At 41.5% G+C, this 21,969-nt stretch overlaps 1 protein-coding gene across 1 annotated transcript; it reads left to right on the top strand.

Annotated features, from left to right (window-relative positions):
- The first annotated feature begins 2,337 nt into the window (after window positions 1-2,337).
- On the top strand, window positions 2,338-21,638 carry usp31 (ubiquitin specific peptidase 31). The gene is made up of 16 exons (XM_034077942.2): window positions 2,338-3,532; window positions 5,068-5,202; window positions 5,573-5,667; window positions 5,757-5,849; window positions 8,671-8,806; window positions 9,120-9,267; window positions 9,362-9,542; window positions 9,934-10,045; window positions 11,212-11,306; window positions 12,531-12,608; window positions 14,176-14,305; window positions 14,831-14,950; window positions 16,480-16,705; window positions 16,790-16,948; window positions 17,511-17,663; window positions 18,456-21,638. Exons 1-16 carry the CDS (start codon window positions 3,008-3,010, stop codon window positions 19,925-19,927), a joined length of 3,858 nt encoding a protein of 1,285 aa, XP_033933833.1. The 5' UTR covers window positions 2,338-3,007; the 3' UTR covers window positions 19,928-21,638.
- The last annotated feature ends 331 nt before the right edge of the window (window positions 21,639-21,969 follow it).

Below are 21,969 nucleotides of genomic sequence, written 5' to 3'. Positions count from 1 at the left end.
TCCTATTATAGATCAACACTGCCGATCCCAACGTTCACATCAAAGCACAGCAACACGCTTGCAGATTACACAATACAGGCAGCAACATATGTGCAGTGCTCACACTCAGATTTGACCCAGTTTGTGGTAAGGAACTCGGAAAAGCTGTTTACAAATCTTCAAAAGTAGAAGTGCCAGAAAGACAGAGAGTTTGAGATGCATGAAAATATATTTTCAAGATAACAAACTTCTACTATTATAATAAGTTCTACTGCATAGCCCGAAGGAGAACATTTGTTTGGGTTTATAAAAATTATAAAGAAAGGATGAAATTCAAAATGTGAAAGTGTTTTGAAATATTAACAGATAAGACACATGCCAGCAAAAAATGTCAATGACGTCTACTTCCAAAAGTGTCAATTTGTTCACAGATCATACATTTAGCAAAAATGTCGCGTTACAAAACGATTTAACCATAGACTGCATATATAAAGGATTTAACACATGTTCAAAGAAAACTACGGTGGCCGAGAGGAACAGACGTGTTACAATGGCCCAAAACACTTTCATTTGGAGAAACACACTGCAAAATGATACAAATATAAAAACACAATGCGTCAAAACACATGCATAGGAAAAAACACCTTGATGAATCATGCGGTGGGTTTACTGAATACAGCATAAACTAAAAAGCTGCAAATACAAAATAGTGCAAATTAAAAAATAAATCTCGGGACGAACTCAAACACAACAGAAACGGGGAGACTAAAAAGTGATACACATAGCTGGGATCGGAGCACTTGTTGACGTTTAGGGATTAAGTTGGCCAACTGCGAATGTTTCGTTAAGTTGGTGAACATGTTTTTTTTATTTACATCGTTTTTGAAAGTGCAGCACGGTACGTATGTTAGTCTTTGTGGCATTGGAAGCGCATTTGCACGGTTCAATCACCTTAGAAAACGGCAACATTCTCCTTTTTTGGTCCCAAATTGCTAGAGTCAACTCCCAAATCACTCCCAGCACTGCTGGTGAATAGTGTGTATACTGCACCCTCAATGTTAAGGTGTATCCTAAATACACATGGATGGGTTTTTGGGGCACACAAATCAGTGTCTTGCATAGATCCAATTTTCCTCGGACAATCCAATTTTCTTCTTCGATCTGTTTGTGTGTGCCAGGATTGTTGGAGCACCCCCACAATGACATCAGACAGATGTTCATCTCAATAATCCTGTGTGCCCATCAGTGTTACTTTGTGTTTACAGTATCACTCCATCGGGGAGAACAAGCGGCTAATCAGCACAACACAAAGCTACTGTCACTCCAAAATCAAATCTTATTATCTCCAGGAAATGTGCTGTTTACATGACGAGCATAACAGCAGCAGTTTAGTTTCTGCTAACACTCAGACTCCATTGAGTTATCGCAAAGTCTTTAAACTAACTATCACTGTATCATTGTCTTTTATTATTGCTGTGCTCTAATTACAGGACAAAATAATAAACTCAAATGAGTTACCACTCGTAATATCTGAACAGTACTGTGCCAATGGCGAGCTCTTCCTTGAGAGATTTCAATAGACAAGTGTTAATTCCATCACTTTTTATGCTTAATTTGGCTATTGTGGGTATTTCCTCTTCTGTTCAATCTTTACCCGCCTTCTCCACCCAACTCAGTGGGAAATGTACAATTCTGTCTCCTCAAAAAGATGATTTAGATTGCTCAAAAGGCTTACTAGACACTGACTCACAATGTTTCCGCACTCACACTCTTACATCTATTTTATTCAATTATTCACACCCTGCCATTAAGTAAGCGATGTTGTTTCCCACTTTAAATCCACTCAAAAGTCATGGGAAAGTATTCATACTTCATTGCCATGTAACTCTCTTAAGAAATACAAATTAATACATATTGCACACACACATCTCTAGCATGGCGATACAAAAGCCACACACTTTCTATAATAACTGCAAGTACTCAATATTTAGACTCATTGTGCCTCCCTCAGGAAAAAGAGTGAACTGACAAAAAGAGCAGTGGGAAAAAATTTCTTAATTCTTACATTTTGTTCTTGTTGTTGTTTATAATACATTATGACAATTTTTCATTTGTCTTTTGGAATTAAACAAATGTATGCATAAACACTACGTTATCAACTACATATGTTTCAAATTGATATCTATAAGGTTTCAGCTTATTCACCTGTAGTTTTCAATTTGTATCATTTATCCAAATGTACAATTCAATTATTGGCAAATCAAATGGCTGATATGGTCTATTTACTGCCATGCTGCTCTTACTCCAGTCCAGCAGGTGGCGGTGATACCGACGCGAACCAGCTAACTGTCTGCCAACACAAACAAGCAGAAGAAGAAAATCTATAACGATTCTGCTTGAGGTTTTTGTATTTTAGCCTGAATGTTCCTCCAAATATGTGACAAATGTGAGGTTCACCAAATGTAGGACACTCTCCTTACTTCAGCTGCAGTTAACTGCAGAGTATGGCGGAATATCAGTTTCTGTTGGACCTGAACATCTCGGCGGAAAAGGACTGTTGCCGTTTCTGCTGCTCTTGTTGTTATTGTAGCTAGCGTTAGCGTTAGCTAATTAGCTAAGCAATCGCTCACAGCATAACCGATGTTGATTCATTGCTGCGGGGCAGTGAACCGCACAAACAAGGTAACTCTGGAGCAACTTTCAGACATCAACAACAGACCTTAGCAACGTTTATGAAACGCCTTTAAGTCATTGTGTAATTGACTTTAGCCAGTGTTTTAGGTGTTGTTACAGTGCAGGATATGCTAACGTTATTTGACAGATTGCACGGATAAATTACGGCTGCATGCTTTTGAAGAAAACATGGATTAAAATGATATTACTAGCTAAGGTCAGCTAACCCCTAATGCTGCCAGCAGCTAGTGCTGTCTGCACGTTTTGAGATGGAGCAGCAGATAGCAGCCAGTGACATGGCTCTAATCTTTCCCATCACACCTGTCTGAGTTGTAAAGCCTGTGAAAGAGAAATCATGTCTTGCAAAGCCGCAACCAAGGACAAGAAGTCGAGCTTCAGCAAGAAGCTGTTCCGGCGGGGCTCCGTGCGCTCTGTGGGCAGCTTCATGGGCAGATTCATCCGGACTCTGACCGCCTTATCACACTATGGATCTGAAGTGCAAGCAGAAGATGAGAAAGATGACGGGGGGTTCTCCTCTTTTAAACCTGGGTGTAAGGATGTGCCCATGGAGGATGGGGACCTGGCGGGTTTGCTGTATGGAGACAGGGTTCCTGGAGTGTCAGGGCTGAAAAACCACGGGAACACCTGCTTCATGAATGCCATCCTGCAGTGTCTCAGCAACACGGAACTCTTCGCTGAGTACCTGGTTCTGGAGCATTACAAAGGCGACGATCAGGAAGAGGACAAACCAAAGACAAATGGCTTACTTCTGCACAAGAAGGGTCCTCTGGCCAAAGGAGAGGTGACGGAGCAGCTGTCAGGTCTCATGCGGGCTCTGTGGACCTTTGAGTACACCCCACAGCATAGCAGGGATTTCAAGGTAAATGCATGACTTTTGTCACTTCTGCAGAAAAAGTACTTTGCCAATACATACTGCCAGAGTTGGAAAGTACTCAGATGCTCTGCTTCAGTAAAAGTAGAACTGAGAGTGTAGGAATACTGTGTTACATTACATTACATTACATTACATTGCATTTAGCTGACGCTTTTATCCAAAGCGACTTACAATAAGTACATTACAAGTCAAAGTCCTGCATTCAAAATGTTTCTCAAGTAAAAGTACAAAAGTATTGACATCTAAATATTAGGGATGGGAATTTGAAAGCAAATTTACATTCGAATATTCGACCCCCCCAAAAAAACGGTTAACCGATTAACCGAAATGTACCTATCCTATAACAAAATAAAAATAAATGTGGGAAACAAATTTACAAAAAACAAATACATTTAATTTAATAAAATAAATAAATACATGTTCAAATAAGTATAGAAACCAAGTCGAATTTGTCAAATGTATTGAACTGGTGATCACAGTTTGAACAGTTGACAGCTAGGCCTACAGCTTTCATGCTTAAAACATAACTTGTTTTTTAAATGAAAGCGGGATCATACACGAACAACAGAGATCAACATCCTATAACAGGGCCTATGCACAGAATGCAGCTATTCAATACTCATTCTTGTTTAAGAATATGAGCATGTCTACTCAGGGGAGAGGTGGGCGCGGAGGCCATTCACAATCAGGCCAGCTGTAGAGAAGACCCTCTCAGCTGGAATTTGGGCATAAGATGAGGTTTGAGTCTGCGTGATCTGCGTGTAGGGAGGGGCAGCAGCCATATCATTGGCTAGAACTACAGTAGGTAGATCTGATGGATTTGGACATAAACGCGAGTGAAGTATAACCGGACGCGAGAGAGCTCTGCCCGCCGCGAGGGACCGGTGAGCGGAGCAAAACACACCTTTAGACACATTTAGCTATGGCACTGTGGTATACATTGAATTATTCCATTTGATAATATGTAATCAACTTAGGAACCCCTCCCAAAAACAAAAAAAATACAATACAAATATTCATAACTCATATTCGAATACCTGAATAATTTCGAATATTCGATTAATCGTTCCCATCCCTACTAAATATACATAAAGTACCAAAAGTTAAAGTATACGCGATGCAGATTGGCCCATTTCAGAATCATATATATAATATATATTATCATTATAATCATTGATGTAGTATTGTGTTTATCAAGCAATATCAATATAACTAAAGTCTTATTTAAGTGTTGATTACATATTTTTGTATCATTAATCCATATCTGCAAAGTAATTAAAGGTACTACGTAAATGTGGTGGAGTAAAGGTACAATATTTACCTCTGAATTGTAGTGGAGTAGAATTACAAAGTAGCATAACATGGATATACTCAAGTAAAGTACAAGTACCTCAGAATTGTACTTAAATACAGTACTTGTGTAAATACTTATTGAAACCTCATAACCACCATATTTAAGGATAAATAGTGCTTACGTTTTGACCCTGCACACATTGTAATCACCACGCTGTTTGTTACAGAATGCTGTGTCGAAGAATGCCATCCAGTTTAAGGGGAATTCTCAGCACGATGCGCAGGAGTTTCTGCTGTGGCTGCTGGACAGAGTTCACGAGGACCTGAACACAGGCAACCCTAACTCCAGGCCTGCTATCAAGGTACGTTTAGAAGACTTGTGGCTTTTTTTTAACAGGCATAGTTTGGTGTTAAATTGAAAAACAGTGATTGCCTGTGGCACATTCCTCCTTATTTCTGAACCACACATTCCTTGGGACCAGGAAGCTGATTATAGTTATTCAAGTTGTTATTGAAAATCTATTTTGCACGATATGTCACATGTGTTTATATTGTTCTGGTCACGCTAATGAGCTGCTTTCACAGTCCTGCTCAGCTGGACCGGCCGGCTCTTGTTTCCTCTGGATTTCCTATAGCTAGTTGATCACAGCAGAATACATGAACTGCATTTGAACTAGCTTATGAAGTATTATGTATGACCGTCTAGTAATACCCGTTTGTTTTTGTTGCCAGCCACCTATAGAAGAAGACGATCAAAGCTTGGAAGGACCCTCTCCTCCCTTGTCTGCTGGGTCCTTTGTGCAAGAACTGTTTCAGGCTCAGTACAGGTAGACTTTACACCTAGTAAAACATGTTTTTTCCACCATCGCCACACTATCTTTCTGCCATATGTAGAGATGACGTTTTGTCCCAACAGATCATCTTTGACTTGCCCACATTGCCAAAAGCAGAGCAATACGTTTGATCCCTTCCTCTGCATCTCCTTACCGATCCCACTGCCCCACACACGGTGAGTTATCCGTCAGCGTCGCTCAGTTGAGAGGTCTTCACATGTTCACGACTACCTAATACTGGTTTATACAGTTATCCACATTACATAGCTGAAGTAAACATGTAAGGGATAATGTGCTGCGACGCGGTCATTATGGGGAAAAGAACACCGACAGGCTGATCAGGAGCCCGACGCGAAGCGGAGGGATCTAGATCGGCATGAAGGTGTTCATTCCCCCCCCCCCCCCCCCTTCGAAACACCGCTCACTGCTGCTGCTTGCCTCTGTCTGTGTCTGCGTTCTTCGCACCTGCCTGTAATCTGAGAAGGTCCCGCCTCTCTGGCTGAGTAGCATGAAGCTGCAGCGTCGGAGACAGCAGTTACAGGACCGCACTTGTAGAACTGCACACACAGGTCCCGCGTCACGGCGGCACGTGACGGAGCACGTTCACATGAATGTGAACGTCAACGCAGAGAATGTGAGTAATGTGAAGTGCTTTTACAGTTTTATTTGTTTAACATTAATAACAATTCCGGTGTCTTGAAATGAAGTGTGATTAGCTAACATTAACTATGATAGTGTTAAGGCAATACAAACAAACATCTGTTTGCTTATGATAGCTTCTAACCGTATTAAAGTCTCTAAACACAACTATTCGTTAGCTATAGCTTTCGGCAAAAGCATTACCAACAGCATTAGCTTCGTTAGCATATTTGATCATTTGTTTAATGAAACTAGCGTGATTTTGGCAAGCCCAACTAGGTGTCATAGTTGAGTAATTGAATCACTAATTACAGTAAGAGTGTGAGTAATGTGAATCATGTTTTATTTTTTAAACTTAACAACTATTCTGTTGTAACAAGCAACAAGTGCTAAATGTAATCTGTTAGCCTATGATGACTCGCTGCAAAACCAACTGTTAACCATTTTGTTTATTTGTTTAATGAAACTGTATGTTATGGTTATGTTATTTGACAGAGGCTTTTATCCAAAGTGACTCACAAAAAACATAAAATAACCATAATTAACATTAGAATTTCAATACAAATAGTTACATAGTCAAGTTACATTACTTATTACATTTTTAACAGGGTAATTACTCGTCTGTAACCTACTACATTTAAAAAAAGTAAACTTCCCAACCCTAATGATTAATTATAGTCAGCTAATTAATTAAACTTCAACGGATGACAAAAGCATGTCAATATGTCCACTACATTAAATCAGCATTATGTTGCAATGTTGCATCATACTGTTCATGTTGAAGAAAAATGATTTATGGTGGACATTTGTCTTTGTCACTTTCTAATTTCATTCAAAGGGACATGCCTTTGATTCGGAAGTGGTGGTGTCAAGGGTATGAAAGCCCTTAACAATATGTGTGTTTGATTTAAGTAACACTTTATTTTGATGGTCACTTGTAGATGATCTATTATATTAGGTTAACCATGTACAGATCAGTAGACCATCAGTGACAAGAGCTGTAAGACTCTGGATGGCAATATCTGTTGAGATTATTAATGCATATCAATTGTGCACCAATGCCTTAGCCTTTCCCTATGCAATACTTTAGATGACGTCTTGTTCTTATTGTTTCAAAGGCATGGCCAAAGGTTTGCCTTCTGGACTCTGGAGGCCAGAAGCTTGCTGGAGGGAACCCTTCAGCCAATATTCGGAGTGCCACGACAGGCTATCTCCCTCGAGAGGGAACAGCAGACCCCGCCTCACCCCCAGTGAAGAAACAGCAGACCCCGCAATACAAATAAATAAAAATGTATTCTGAACTGAAATGCCTCTCGGTCAAACTGCTTGTTTATCTTTTGCAGGCTGGTGCATGAACACACCAACAGTTGTTTTTCAGTAATCTAGCACCTCTTCGAAGACACCTGTGATTTATTAATAATAATAATGAAACGAGAATTATGATACTGTAGAAGGAACAGTGTTTAACAGTGTTGTTTTCTTTTGAATAATAATGAAACGAGAATTATAAACATACCCAAAACTAAATTAACAGTGTTGTTTAATATACATATAAAAGACTATATTTTTGAAATTCTCAACTAAATTAACAGAATATATATATAAACATTCATGTGAACGTGCGTTGACCGTCACGTGCTCCGTCACCGTCACGTGCTCCGTCACCGTCACGTGGGACCCCGTCACGTGCTCCGTCCCGTGACGCGGGACCTGTGTGTGCGGTTCTGTAACTGCGGTTCTGTAACTGCTGTCTCCAACGCTGCAGCTTCATACTATTGCTCTGGCTGGCTGCTGCCCGGAAAATCTTGACACTTCAGTAATAGCCTATCAGAAAGCGCTGTGGGCGGGACACAGCTCGTGAACAGTGGTGACTGCAGCCAGAGAAACGGCCGCATCAGAGCCAAAGTTGTATCGGTAATTTGATTAAAAAGACCGATAATCTGTAAAATGCGGAATATTGGCCTCGATAATCGGTCGACCCCTAGTCTGCATCTGGCAAAGTATTTATCTAATATATCATTCCATTTACTTGTATATAGACTCTTCTTGCACTATTTCTAATGCATTTGTATTTACTTGCACTATTTGATCTGTTTTATTTGTTCTATGTCCTATATATATGTTTCACTGTTGGAGGAGCCTGTGACTTAAGTTTTTCATTGACATTTCTACACTGTAGCTAATGTACAAATGACAATAAAGCCTTGAATCTTGAATCTTTAGGGGTGTATTCAGAACAGAAAAACAAATGGGGAAAATAAGTGAACGTTACGCTTGTCAAACATGGGTTTAAAGCAGAAGAAACCTTGCTGCCATAGTACACTATAGAGTATAATATGTATTTGTGTTGTTTGCCAGGCCCCTGTATGTGACGGTGGTCTACCAGGGGAAGTACTCTCACTGCATGAGGATCGGAGTGGCCGTTCCCCTCAACAGCACGGTGTACCGCCTCAGAGATGCTGTTTCACGCGAGACCAAGATCCCCATGGACCAGGTGCTATTCCGGTCTCTTATCAGTTCCGGGTCTGACACACTGGGAATATATGTTACAGTCACACAATGGAAACCCACTGTTTCTGTTTGTTATAAACCCATTGTGCTTGTGAAGTGATCAATACACTGAGAGAGATATTCTGAAACACTGTTGTCCCTGAGGCGGTGGAACCTGAGTGCTAACATTGATTCAATCTGGCAGAATGAAAATGCTCCAGGAGTTCAAGTAAATGAGGGGTAAAGCAAGATGAGGAGGTATTTTCTGATGACTATTTTTACATAAACACTCATTGTTTTTCTTTCTTCTCTTTCAGTTTGTTCTGACTGAAATGTACTACGACGGTTTTCATCGTTCATTTTGTGATGACGACGATGATCTCGAAATCATTCAAGAGAGTGATTCCATTTTTGCCTTCGAGACACCCGAGACCTTCAAACTGGAAAACATACGCACAAAAAGAGGTAAGTTACACTTCATATGTCTCCCATTATTCAGCTTTCTTTCCACTCTAACTTAGTAGAAAGGGATTTACCGACACGCTTTTATGTTTCACAGGAAGTCTTCTGGCGAACCTGAATCATAACAACTTAAAGTATGGGACAGAAATGAGCAGGACTCCGTCGTTCATGCAAGGAGCCTTGACACCTTTAACTGCATCACCCAATAAAAACCTGGGGCCGGAGAAAGTGATCCTTCTGGTGTGCAACAGGGCATGTACTGGGCACCAAGGAAAGAGGTACAATCACAATACTCTGTTCTCTAATGCTAATGTATTCGTACGTGTTGTTTATGTTCTTCTCAACTATGACGCTCATAAAACAAATTCAAGGCTGCATGGTATGAGGAGTATATGCAACAAGTTTGTTCAGTATCACAATAAAATATAACTTCTGCTAAAAAGATATTAAAGTGTACTTGCTTCTACCTTTCTGCTGCTATCAGTATACCTCTAAAATACAACACGTTTTGAATCAAAAAAATGATATGTTGATAAAAAACAATACGTTTTGCAGCCCTAAAACATGTCCAGTCTTTATTGGTATTTTCCAAGAATGGTAGCGATGGGTAAATGGTGTGTTGGTGTTGTGGAGGGATTTCTAACAGCAACGCACACTATTTTGTTTTAGGTTCGGACTGCCTTTTGTGCTGTACATGGAGCGCACTGTGACCTGGGATGCTCTACAGAAAGAGATCCTGGAGAAAATGCGACATCTTCTGAGGCCGGGGGTATTCATCCAGGTAGGAACAGGGATAGCATGTTTGTCTTTATATTGAATGTCCTGCAAATGAAATCTGTGACCCGCTCTATCGAAATCAGTCGGAAGTCGCAACGGCTCATTTAAAAATAAACGTGGATTTACGTAAAAAACTATTTTTTCGGGGTTCGGGTGTTTTGTTTGATTTTAAACAAACAAAGTCTTGGCTTTCAGAATATGAAACTTTTATTTCCAAAATCACACGATAAATACATTTTTGAAGCTTGTAAAGGGAAGAAGACAGGCACCTCTCACTCACAATCTGCTCTTCCGCAGCGCTGCCCCCCCTCCCTCCGGCTGACATTATGAATGTAAGAGTATAGTAATCATAGATAACACGGCAGGGTCCGTTACAGTTTGTTTTCATCTGATTTCAATTAAACAAAGTCTTGGCTTTCAGAATATTAAACTTGTTTCGGCAAATATAGATGATAAATATAACTTTGAAGCTTGTAACGGCACAATTACAAGCGGAGAACGGAGTAACTTGACGTCACAGCAGGCACAACAACAGCCGGTGTTTCTCATGAGTGAGTGTTTTCCCCGGGAAACAAACACAATACACACAAACGCAAAATTACACAAACACACACACACACCCGTACACACCTATGATACACACACACTCGCGAGCTTCCCCTCCAAACGAAAATATCTTCCCTCCGTAGTATTTTGATCATTTGCTCCACTAATAATCAATCAGATCGATGGATTCCAGAGAAGAGGAAACTTTAAAGGCCTTTTTCTCAAAATGAGGACTCTGTGACAGTCATTATATAATGTGACATATTTCGCTTAATATTTGGAGTACAAAAACAATCCTGATATCATTAGAAAGCTAGGAATCTCCTCTTTCCAACCGTGTATACAACTCAAAATGTGTCTTCGGGTCAATGCGACTGATTTCGATGGAGCAGGTCACAGATGCTTCACACAGTAAGCTGGTGAATATGAAATATCAGCCTCCAAAAAGACTTATCAGTGAAATACTGAGACATAACTTTTAGGTATAAACGGAAATCCCCGTAGCCGTCTGATTTACACCGGGTTAATAAGCCAGATGGATTAGCGTTAGAGAAGTGCTGACAGTGGTGTGTGTGTGTGTGTGTGTGTGTGTGTGTGTGTGTGTGTGTGTGTGTGTGTGTGTAGGTCGGACCTTTCAGTCTCCGGGTGGTTGGTGTTGTCGGCATCACTTACCTCCTTCCTCAAGATGAGCGACCACTGTGTCACCCCACCGTGGAAAGGTCAGTTCTGCTGCTTTATATGTCAACATCTGGTTAATGCCTGACAAGTTTGAAAAGCGGTGATTAGTTTTCCTGTTTGCGATTTAGTCGTTAATAACATAATAATGACTTTCCCAGGCATCCATGCTGTGGAGGTAGATACTTGAATGTTACCAGGCAGACATGCACAGACTTGGCGATGTTGTTTTCTGCCTCTTAACATTTGAGATCTTTTACTTTTCTCTTTTTTACATCATATTAAGTGACATAATAAGACATTTTAAAACATGTCCTTGTACTTTGAGAAACTGGGATGGGCCTTGTTATAAACTTGCTTTTGTGACAAGCCCTATCATGATTTTGACTGTTTGTTAAAATGCCGGTTCATCATGTTTGACTTTTTACCTACATCGCTTTGCATCAATAAAACAAGTCACAGCTTCTTGCTCAATAGTGCTGCATGGATCAAAGTGAAAAGGTTGCTTATTGCTGCAAAGGATCAATACCTTCTTTGATGACAACTAGGATTGCTCTTTAGATGTTATCATTTGCTGGTTTTGCTCACAATTCTATTATAACCGCAGCAATATATATCATATTTTAACTTTGATCTGCTCTTTGAGAGTAACTACATCATTTAATTCACCAGATTGGAATAACCTATCCTCTAATGGAATGTCCTTCTCAAAGACCCCATTTTAAAACGGCAAATGATGTAATCAGGGTTCTTACGGTCATTAAAAAGTCATGGGAATTCAAAATGCTAATTCCAGGCCCTGGAAAAGTTCTGGAAAACAATATTTTTCACAAAGTTTTGGGAAAGTCATGGAAATGTAAATAAAGCTGCATCAAATATAATTTATATTTGATCTAATCGCCAAAATAGTAATACTATAATGATCATAAATACTGTATCGTATAGTAATGAAACGTAAAATGGCGTTTAACTGACGAGGTTTAAACGAGGTTTTGCTGGTGAGAGATTTGAGTTGCTTTAGCGTGTAGAAGCTAGTCAGCCTACCGTTTGATTTGTTTTAGATAGCCACGACATGTTTCATTTGCAGACCTTGTTTTCCTGTTCCGTGTTAAAATAAACCATGCTCAGTGGTACGCTGAGAAAGAGTGCTTTCTTTGGTCATGGAGAAGTCATGGAAAATCTTTGGTGAAAAAGTGTATGAACCCATTTGAAATGCCAACTTCCTAAATCACTTCAAGTGTTTTGAACGCGTGTTGTTTCCCCTGCAGAGCATACAAGTCCTGTGGACAAGGGGGGCCCCCACATGTGAAGATCGTGGTAGAGTGGGACAAAGAGACCAAGGACTAGTGAGTGAAACATCTGATATGTTCTGCGCTCCGTTTGTGTTCACCTACTGTATGTTTGTTCTGCGCAGAATGAAAAGCAGCCAGGTGTTGACATGTGGTTGCTGTTGTCGTCATTGGGAACTAAATACTGGATTTCACAAAGCTAGACGGCATACATCAAAAGAAATGAAACCGTGCGATTTGAAATATCTTAAACCATTCCTTTTAATGACTTGCCTTCCATTGGTTAAAGAGGCCCGTCTGCTTTTTGGTGTTTTCCCTTCCCTGTAGTGTTATATGGGGTTTGGTGCATGGACATGGTCTGCATAGCTAACATCCCCAAATTCCCTCACGTCATGACATCACTATGTAACGCTCGTGCTTCATCGTACGTGATAGGCTAAGAGGCAGGACATCTATAAGCGGTTGGACAATCACAACAGAGCCGGCCAGCTAACCAATCAGAGCAGATGGGCTCTGGTTTCAGACAGAGGGTGAAAAGAGGTGCTGCAGCACAGGCAGTTTGAGAACAAAGACCTTTTGAACATTAAAGCATGTCAACATGTCACGGTAGAAACACAACATATCATTATGGAACCGGAACATTTAATAATAGGCCCTTTAACAAGCAGAACAACACGTTTGTCCTCGTAACGTATTATGTAGAATGCACAATTGAGATGTTACTAAATAAGAAAATCAATAGTATTATCTATTTGACCACAGTTTATGACCGGTATGCATTTGAAGGCTCCGACTGAAATGCCACATTTTGACCTCTGTGCCTTCTCTCGGATCATCCCTGCCTCCTGCCTTCCCTTCAACATAATGGAACTCATCTGCTCGTCACAGTGCCATAAATAAGCATGCTCACACATCCCTGACAACATGTGTCAGTAAAGAATACAGTGTTCAGTACATGTTAGCCAAAGATCTTAACAAGCCATATTTTACAGGACTTCACCTTTTTTAACTTTTGCTGTTCATCAAATCATTTGCATTTGAAAAATAAACTTGGTTAACCTACTAGAAAACGAGCTTAATTTGAAACGGTTGTGGTTTTAAGCCACATATAAACACTAGAGACTGTAGTTCCGCCCCCACAATCAACAACACGTCTGCTCTAGTTCCCTCACTTAAGCTAATTACAATGTGCGGTTCACACACACGCACACACCACACACCCTTTGCTGTTCAAATGAAAGCCACGTCTTGATCATTAGTCATGTAGATGATCATCTTTCAACATGTGGACGAACATGTCTGCAAGACGTTTCATTAATATTCTAAACCTGTGTGATTAATGTTTATGAAGCGGCTTCTCAGACTGTTCTAACGCTGCTCCGTCCGGCAAGATCCAACACTTTCAGAAATCTTGCAAAAACATTAGGAAAATGATTTTGTTATGTTTGTAATGCCAGATATACATATAAAAAGGACACACTTCATTACTGTAATGTGCCAATCAGTTAGATCAGCTGTCTTGAGATATATCACAACCTAACTGCCGTCCAGAATGTCGACACAGACCTCGTGACGCTCCTCTCATGACTCTGCTGAAGGATTGGCCTGTGCTCTGTCCCTGCAGTCTGTTCGGACACACTGAGGAGGAGTACATTCCGGATGCTGAGAGTGTGTATCTGCACCGGGAACAGCACCATCAGCCGCAGGCCTGCAGCCTCGCTCAGTGCTTACAGCTCTACACCAAGGAGGAGGAGGTACCTTTTCAGCCTCACACACACATAGTGATTACTGCACTGTCAGTAGATTGACATTGGAAAAATAAATCCTGGATTTACCCTGGCACATGTCAGTGGTGTGTCTCCTCCCCTCTGCTAAAGTTCCGAAAGCCTTTCACTGTGTGGTTTTTCTGTGTATTTGACTTCTAATGCTATGTTTGGAATAAACTGAGCCCAGGCCTACATACACAGTGTGGTTTGACTTGCCTGCGATAGCCCTGGAGGAGAATACGCGGAAACTCAGGGCTTTTATACCGTGTGAGACTTATTTTATAAGCATTGTGGTTGGAGCTAGTCCTTGATGGGTGTGTGTGTGTGTGTGTGTGTGTGTGTGTGTGTGTGTGTGTGTGTGTGTGTGTGTGTGTGTGTGTGTGTGTGTGTGTGTGTGTGTGTGTGTGTGTGTGTGTGTGTGTGTGTGTGTGTGTGTGTGTGTGTGTGTGTGTGTGTGTGTGTGTGTGTGTGTGTGTTTGTGTGTGTGTGTGTGTGTGTGTGTGTGTGTTTCAGCTGGCCCCAGATGATGCCTGGCGCTGTCCCCACTGCAAGCAGCTGCAGCAGGGCCGCATTAAGCTCAGCCTGTGGACGCTGCCTGATGTGCTCATACTGCATCTCAAGAGGTTCAGACAGGTATTACAGCTCTACACTTTTCATACAGAACATTGACATTTGAATTAGGGCTGAACGATGTATCGTGTCATGGCGATAACCACGATATGCGCATGCGCGATATTCACATCGCAGGGACGTGCGATTTTATTAATTTCTTTTATTACATTATTTTTTTTTTTTTCCATTATTTTTTTTTTAGGACGTGCGATATTAAGTACCGTACTTTTCGGACTATAAAGCGCACCTGCATATGAGCCGCAGCAGCTAAATTGTCCGTCTGTCTTGCTCTCGTTCTGTCTCTCGGTTCCACTTTTACTTTGGCGCGCTACCTGTCTCACTGTTTTCCGGCCTCCAGCTTTTCCTGCTGGAGCCCGCCGCTTAAAGGTGGCGGGCGCGGACCGGTCATAGAGCCCATATTGTTAAAGGTGGTTAATTTTACCTGTAAAATCCATAGATTTAGGAGGTTCCCTAGTGGCCGTTAGCTGTACAAAAAAAATGGGGAAAAAAGTTGCGGCTTATAGTCCGAAAAGTACGGTAGGTACATTAACTCAAACACGTCATGTTACAATTATTTTGCTGCTTGCTACAAAAGGAAAACTAGCTCGGCTCTCTTGTCAGGAGTACTTGAGTGAGTGACATGTAGGTTCTGCATGCACAGCAAACCACCAATCACAATCATTCTTGATCAGATCACAGCAGGCCCCGCCCCGCTAGTTTGCAGACCATCAAAACACCGGTAACAAATGAGCGAGGCACACGAGGACAATACCGGCGAGAATGAAGATTTACTTCCAAAAAGAAAAGCAACATCTGCCATCTGAACTATTTTGGATACAAAAAGGTTCTTCTCGTCTTCATTCACAGATGAACCCCTTATTTGAGGGGAAGCAACATGCATTATCATGACATGTTAGATCATGACTTAAGGTATGATGACGAGTCTACCAGTTAAGATCCAGACGTCCGTGACTAAAATCCTTCATCCGGTTAAATATATTCTTCAATATCGTGCAGCCCTAATTTGAATCCAGATATACTTTCTGAGAATCAAGAATGGAATCACTCTTGTTTATATTTTAAATCAAGTTTTTTTTCTCTTCTCAATTTGTGTTCGAATTTAGGGCTCGGTATCAAATCTCAATACTTTTTAGTAGCATTGATTGTTGAAAAATGGTACCACCAGATATATCCAAATAGTAGACGTATATCATTATATTATCAGATAGTTCCTAAATTCAAATTGATTATTATGTCAGTTGTAAACAAAGATGATGTAGTGTTGAAATGCCAATATCATGTTGGCACCATTTCAAACATTGGGTCTGGTGTGTTTCCAAAAATATTTCCTTTTTTTCTGAAGCCTTCATCCATTGTAGGTTTTACTAAGTGAATCGTACATGTAAGGAAGGAGCTGGCTGATATTACAAATACCTAATTGAGCAGTTAAAGTTAAAGTACTTATTGTAGCTACAGAGTTTTCTTCAAGGTTCCTGTCGGAATAGATTTGTTCTATAACTGCGGATGTGTTTATGTTGCCTCTGTTTCAGGAGGGAGACCGGCGGATGAAGATGCAGAACATGGTGAAGTTCCCTCTGATGGGAATGGACATGGCACCTCACATGGTGAAGAGGAGCCAGAGCAGCTGGAGTTTACCTTCCCATTGGTCGCCATGGAGACGCCCATATGGCCTGGGCAGAAACCCCGATGACTACCTGTACGACCTGTACGCTGTGTGCAACCACCACGGGAACATGCATGGAGGACATTACACAGGTAACGCTATAAACACTTGTTCTAGTTCAAAGGTCGCATTTGAGGGTTGGACTGCTTCACCCATTCTTTGATTTGCACTCGCAGCGTACTGTAAGAACTCCATTGATGGTCAGTGGTACTGCTTTGATGACAGCGAGGTTTCCCCAGTACCTGACGAAGACGTGTCTCAGCAGACGGCCTACATACTGTTCTACCAGCGGAGGACTGTCATTCCCTCCTGGTCGGCCAACAGCTCTGTTGCTGGTCAGTTTTTATGTCCTACTTTCTGTCTGATATCTGCTGTGTAGTAAAATAATTCCCCAAATGGACAGTCACAAATGGGTCCGTTTTTAGCCGATCGGCCAAGATCAGGCTAAATCTTTTTGTGCAGCAGAAGGATTTCACGACGCACACACCGCAGCAAAGAAAGCATTACAACATCACACACATGTTGTTGGTATATCATGTCTCCAGCTTGAGTGAAACAGACACAGGCTCACAGTTGTCTTACCCCTGCAAGTCCTAATTAAGCCGGGAAAGAGCAAACTGAAAAACAAGGTTTTGACGATGAGAAGTTCGAAACTGTTTTATTGCAATATTTGCATGAATATAGCCACAAAAGATATACCACAGAAACACCACTTTGACAGAAGTGTAAAGAAATTGATTACTGATTATAAGCTGTTATGATTTGTATTTGCCTTAATCTACGACACGCACTGGACAGTTCACTTTTTATTTTGTGAAAATAATAAAAAAAAGATATGCCTTTTTGTGGCTCTGAAATGTTAAAGGTAACTCGAGTGTTCTTCTGCTGTTGGTGCAGGCTCCACCAGCTCCTCCCTGTGTGATCACTGGATCAACAGGTTGCCTGGCAGCCGGCCGGCCAGCCTGGCCTCCGGAGCCTCGTCCAGACGCACCTCTCTGGCCTCACTGGCTGAGTCTGTGGAGTTCCCCGTGGAACGCAATGAAGATGATGGTGAGACATTGCTTATATTGGTTTTTTAAATATATTTGATTTTGCAGGTGTCAGATGTAACCTACACATGAAGTGCTGCTGTCCCCTCACACATATGTAACACTTCAAAGTTCTAACAAACACACACGTTCAGATTGTCATAGTTGTAGAAGCAACACCAAGTCCTTCCACCAAACAGACGAAACTGGACACTTTTTAAATTCTGGAAACCAAAACCAATATAATACAGATTGCAAAATATCAGTTATAGGAAACGGTTTGAAAGAGACTGCTCTGCTTTCATTATGTATACCTTATTCAAATTGCAACAGAAAAACTCTGTAAATAGTCCAACACTAAATCATCAAAAGATACATTTATTTTATAACTCCTCTTTAGAGTCAGGAACTCCAGCACATAAGCCAACACATCCAAACACCAACATGGTTTTGTTTAACAGGAGGAAGATGCAGGAAAAAGCTGAAGGTGAATCAAAATGTGTCATTGATAGAAACGTGCAGGAACACATTTGACTGAGCTCCGTACAGTGGAGACATACAGACGTTGGCTTTGCTGCCGTGTGGTTAATATAAATGTAGGCTCAGTTTAATCCTCCAGAATACAGCCTCAGCAAAGTCTCCAGAAACAGATGGCCAGGCAAACTGATATTTAACTACATCGTTCTAACAACACATTATGCATATATTCATCGTATACAAATGGTGTTGTAATTTGGATGATGTAGTTTTTATCAGTAATTGAAATCGAGTTAAGCTTTTCTAAACCCAAAAAACCCTGCCATTTTGATTTTAGGAGGATTCTCTATCCGCCCCTTTGTGCGGAGCATTCAGCGCCAGAGCCTGTCCTCCAGGTCTTCCATTGCTAGCCCTTTAGCCTTCAGCGACAGCGGGGTGAAGCCTTCCTGGTCTCTGGCTGCGAAGCTGCAAATGAGATCCAACTCGCCCTCCCGTTTCTCCCTCGACTCTCGATGTTCGCCTCCTCTAGAGAGGATCGGAGAGGCATGTGATGACAAAGTGTCCACGTCCTGTTTTGGCAGCTACAGCAGACACGAGCGCTACTTTGGCAGCAGGTCTCCCCTCTCTATGATGGAGGGCAACTTCACCGAGCAGGACAACAACAAGAGGTTCATCGACATGATGTACTGCAGGGCTCCCACTCCAGTGGAGAAGAAGAGCACCAAAAATGAGGCAACTGAAAATAACAACCAGATTTCAGCTGTCGACCAAAACGTTCTTCCCGCCCAAGCTACTCCCTCCAAAGAACAGAAACGTAAGAGCAGTATCGGGGGATTCGCCTCAAAGGCGGAAAGCACCGGCTCAACGAAGTCTTCCAGCAAAGTGGAGCAAGAGAAAACCTCCAAAAAGCGTTTGTGCTCGATCCATAAGACCACCGCTGCTGAGACGTCGACCAGCACTCCTGTGAAAGGCAAAAAGGCAAGCAATACTAAAGACAAGACTGTGAGTGCCAAGAAAAGCATCTCGACGCCCTGTGGGACTCCCTCCAAAACAAAGGTGGCGACTCAACCTCTCGATGCAACGCCACAGCGTAAGCCATCAGTCCGCTCCACTCCTCAGGCCTCCGCTTCCCCCTCGCCAACGGCAAAGAAGAATTCCAACCTCACAGAGAACAGCTGTAGCCGGAAAAGGCTTGTCGAGAGGAGCTTCAGCAGGGACTCGATGCACACCAGTCCTCTGGTGGACAGTCTCCGAGACAGCTTGGCAAGCCGCGCCTCCTTCTCTAAGAGCGGGGAAAGTAATAGGCCCGAGAGGAGATCCGTGCGGAGCTCCAGCAGCAGCTCCTCCGTCACCAGCCTCCGCTCCCCCAGCGTACCCGCCAGAGACCTGCAGCGCAGCAGCAAATCTGAGGAAAAGGGCCTGTCGTTCTTAAGGAGCGCCCTCCGACAAAGGGAAAGCCGCCGGTCGGCTGATCTGGGGAAAAGCACCCTGGTCGCTAAGAAGGCCTCCGAGAGGACGTGCAAGCAGAACGGACAAGCTAAGGACGGCGGTGGAGACGCAGGAAAGAAGGGCGACGCCGTGTCTCCACCGCCGCCTACAGAGAAAAAGTTGGACACAAAAGAGTCTTCCAGGCCCCCCAGCTCTCTCAGTCGCTCTCTATTAAACGTCGGCAAGTCCAAGTCTTCCACTTCTGAAGTAAGTCTCAAGTCTCCCGCTAACGGGAAGAAACCTCTGGAAAGGATGGCATCATCCCGCAAGCTGCCGTCGAGCACGCAATCTCCCGCACGTACAACAAAGAGGCCTCAATGATACATCCGTAGTTTGACACGAACACGATGCAGCTATTTTCTTTGTGCCTGAGTTAAACTGAGCACCACATGTGTTTGTAAAGAGACACTTTTTTGATGTTATGCTTCTGCACTCTGACATCAGATATGAGGTTTGAGGTTTGGCAGTCCGCTGTAGTGGAACAAAAGAAAGTACTGTAAATCATCTGCATATTCAGATGCCAAACAGTTGCTTGGCATGCCACCGGTTCAAGTGTAAGGCTGTGCGTATCCTTATCAATTCCACTTTTTAAGCATTAGGTAGGGTTTTCATGCGAGTTAGACAATCTGTCGACATGTAAGAGTTGTTTCTGGCAAGGCAGGTACATGAGCATGCAGTACGCATTCAGCTGTACAGCACAGAGGCTATATGACAGCTGTCAGAATTGCCTTTTGGAATCCAATTATATTCTCTTCAGACAAGGGGCGTGTTATCTCTTTGAAATGCGGCAAACATTACGTTTAGTTTGCTTGCAAAATATCCTGCTGACGAAGTAAAAGGATTTAAAACGCAGCAGCTTGTGCATTAAGAGAAGTGAAGGGAGTAAGAAGCGTGTTCACCTTGTGTGCACCAACGATGCATATGTTGTCTTGTAGGATAACGTTCTTTAGATTCAGATGGAAATCAGATGGCTGTTGATGCTGAAACCTCACCGCTCTGATTTCTAAGCATTTCATACATAGAAAGCAGAAGCATAACATCAGAGATCATCTCCGGACAAATTCTGAGTGATGCTCTCTCACACACACACACTCACACACACACACACACACAGGTTTAATTCCCAAATAATAGTGAATAAGCATTTAGTATTTGTCACTAGATGTGTTACGCTGATGGAAGCTAAAAGAAGAAAAAGCATTCTGTACTAATAAGTAATTTCATGATTTAAGACGGTTGAGAATAATTTACAACTTTTTACATTATGAACCATAAAAGAATACAGAAATACTGAGGTGATGGCAGGCCCCGGACCGAACAGAAAAAGGATTTGAGATGATAAATAATTAGGCACGGTACAAACTTTTAAACAAGTCTTCCAATATTTTAAAACTTTATTTTTCTTTAATACTTTTTTTGATAGAAATGTATTTTATCAAACTTATTGGAGTTAAAGGGACTGTGTGTTTGGAATGAAACCCTTTAAAAAGTATATAAATGTACAGATATTGACAAAGTATATAGTATATAATAACCCATTTCTTCCCTTCCCATGAGCAAGATGAATAAGCGCCTTTCAATACTGTACATGGAAACAAATGTAGCCTTTGGAAACATAGTAGTCGACTACTGTATGCATCACTGAGTAGGAATGTTGTTTTATCGCACTTTGTATAGACAGGTAGTTTTCCTTTACCGAATACAGTTCTATACACACACACACACACACTAGGGCTGCTAAATTAATCGTATTTTAATCGTGATTACGATTATGGCTTGCAAAGATTACGTAAACAACGTAATCGAAATAAAACGATTATTTTTTTATTATTATTATTACTTTTTTTTTTTAATAATAATTTTTTATTTTGTTATTTTTCTGTTGAATTATAAGGTTCAGGGTAATCAACTGTTAAAAACATACTGTTCACATTTTTTTTTTCCAATAAATGGATGTTTTCAAAGTCAATGAATAATCGCAATTACAATTATTGACCCAAATAATCGAGATTATGATTTTTGCCATACTTGAGCAGCCCTAACACACACACACACACACACACACACACACACACACACACACACACACACACACACACACACACACACACACACACACACACACACACACACACACACACACACACACACACACACACACACACACACACACACACACACACACACACACACACACACACCATGTATACATCACTTCAGGGGACATTACATTGACTTACATGCATTTCCTAGAGACTTATCCTAACCTTAACCATAACCAACACATGCCTAACCCTTACCCTAAACCTTATCCTAACCCTAAACCTTATCCTAACCCTAAACCTTATCCTAACCCTAACCCT

This window comes from Pseudochaenichthys georgianus, unplaced genomic scaffold (genome assembly GCF_902827115.2).
Source record: "Pseudochaenichthys georgianus unplaced genomic scaffold, fPseGeo1.2 scaffold_2194_arrow_ctg1, whole genome shotgun sequence".
Taxonomy (NCBI): Eukaryota; Metazoa; Chordata; class Actinopteri; order Perciformes; family Channichthyidae; genus Pseudochaenichthys; species Pseudochaenichthys georgianus.
Note: the sequence above shows the minus strand (reverse complement) of the source record. Positions and strands in the feature narration are given on the sequence as shown.

What these genes read in the sequence shown, in the direction of transcription:
- usp31 (XM_034077942.2), top strand. Translation starts at nt 3,008, where the DNA reads ATGTCTTGCAAAGCCGCAACCAAGGACAAGAAGTCGAGCTTCAGCAAG. An exon ending in ACTCCAGGCCTGCTATCAAG is followed by an intron (nt 5,203 to 5,572) that starts GTACGTTTAGAA and finishes TTTTGTTGCCAG; the next exon opens with CCACCTATAGAAGAAGACGA. An exon ending in ATCCCACTGCCCCACACACG is followed by an intron (nt 5,850 to 8,670) that starts GTGAGTTATCCG and finishes GTTGTTTGCCAG; the next exon opens with GCCCCTGTATGTGACGGTGG.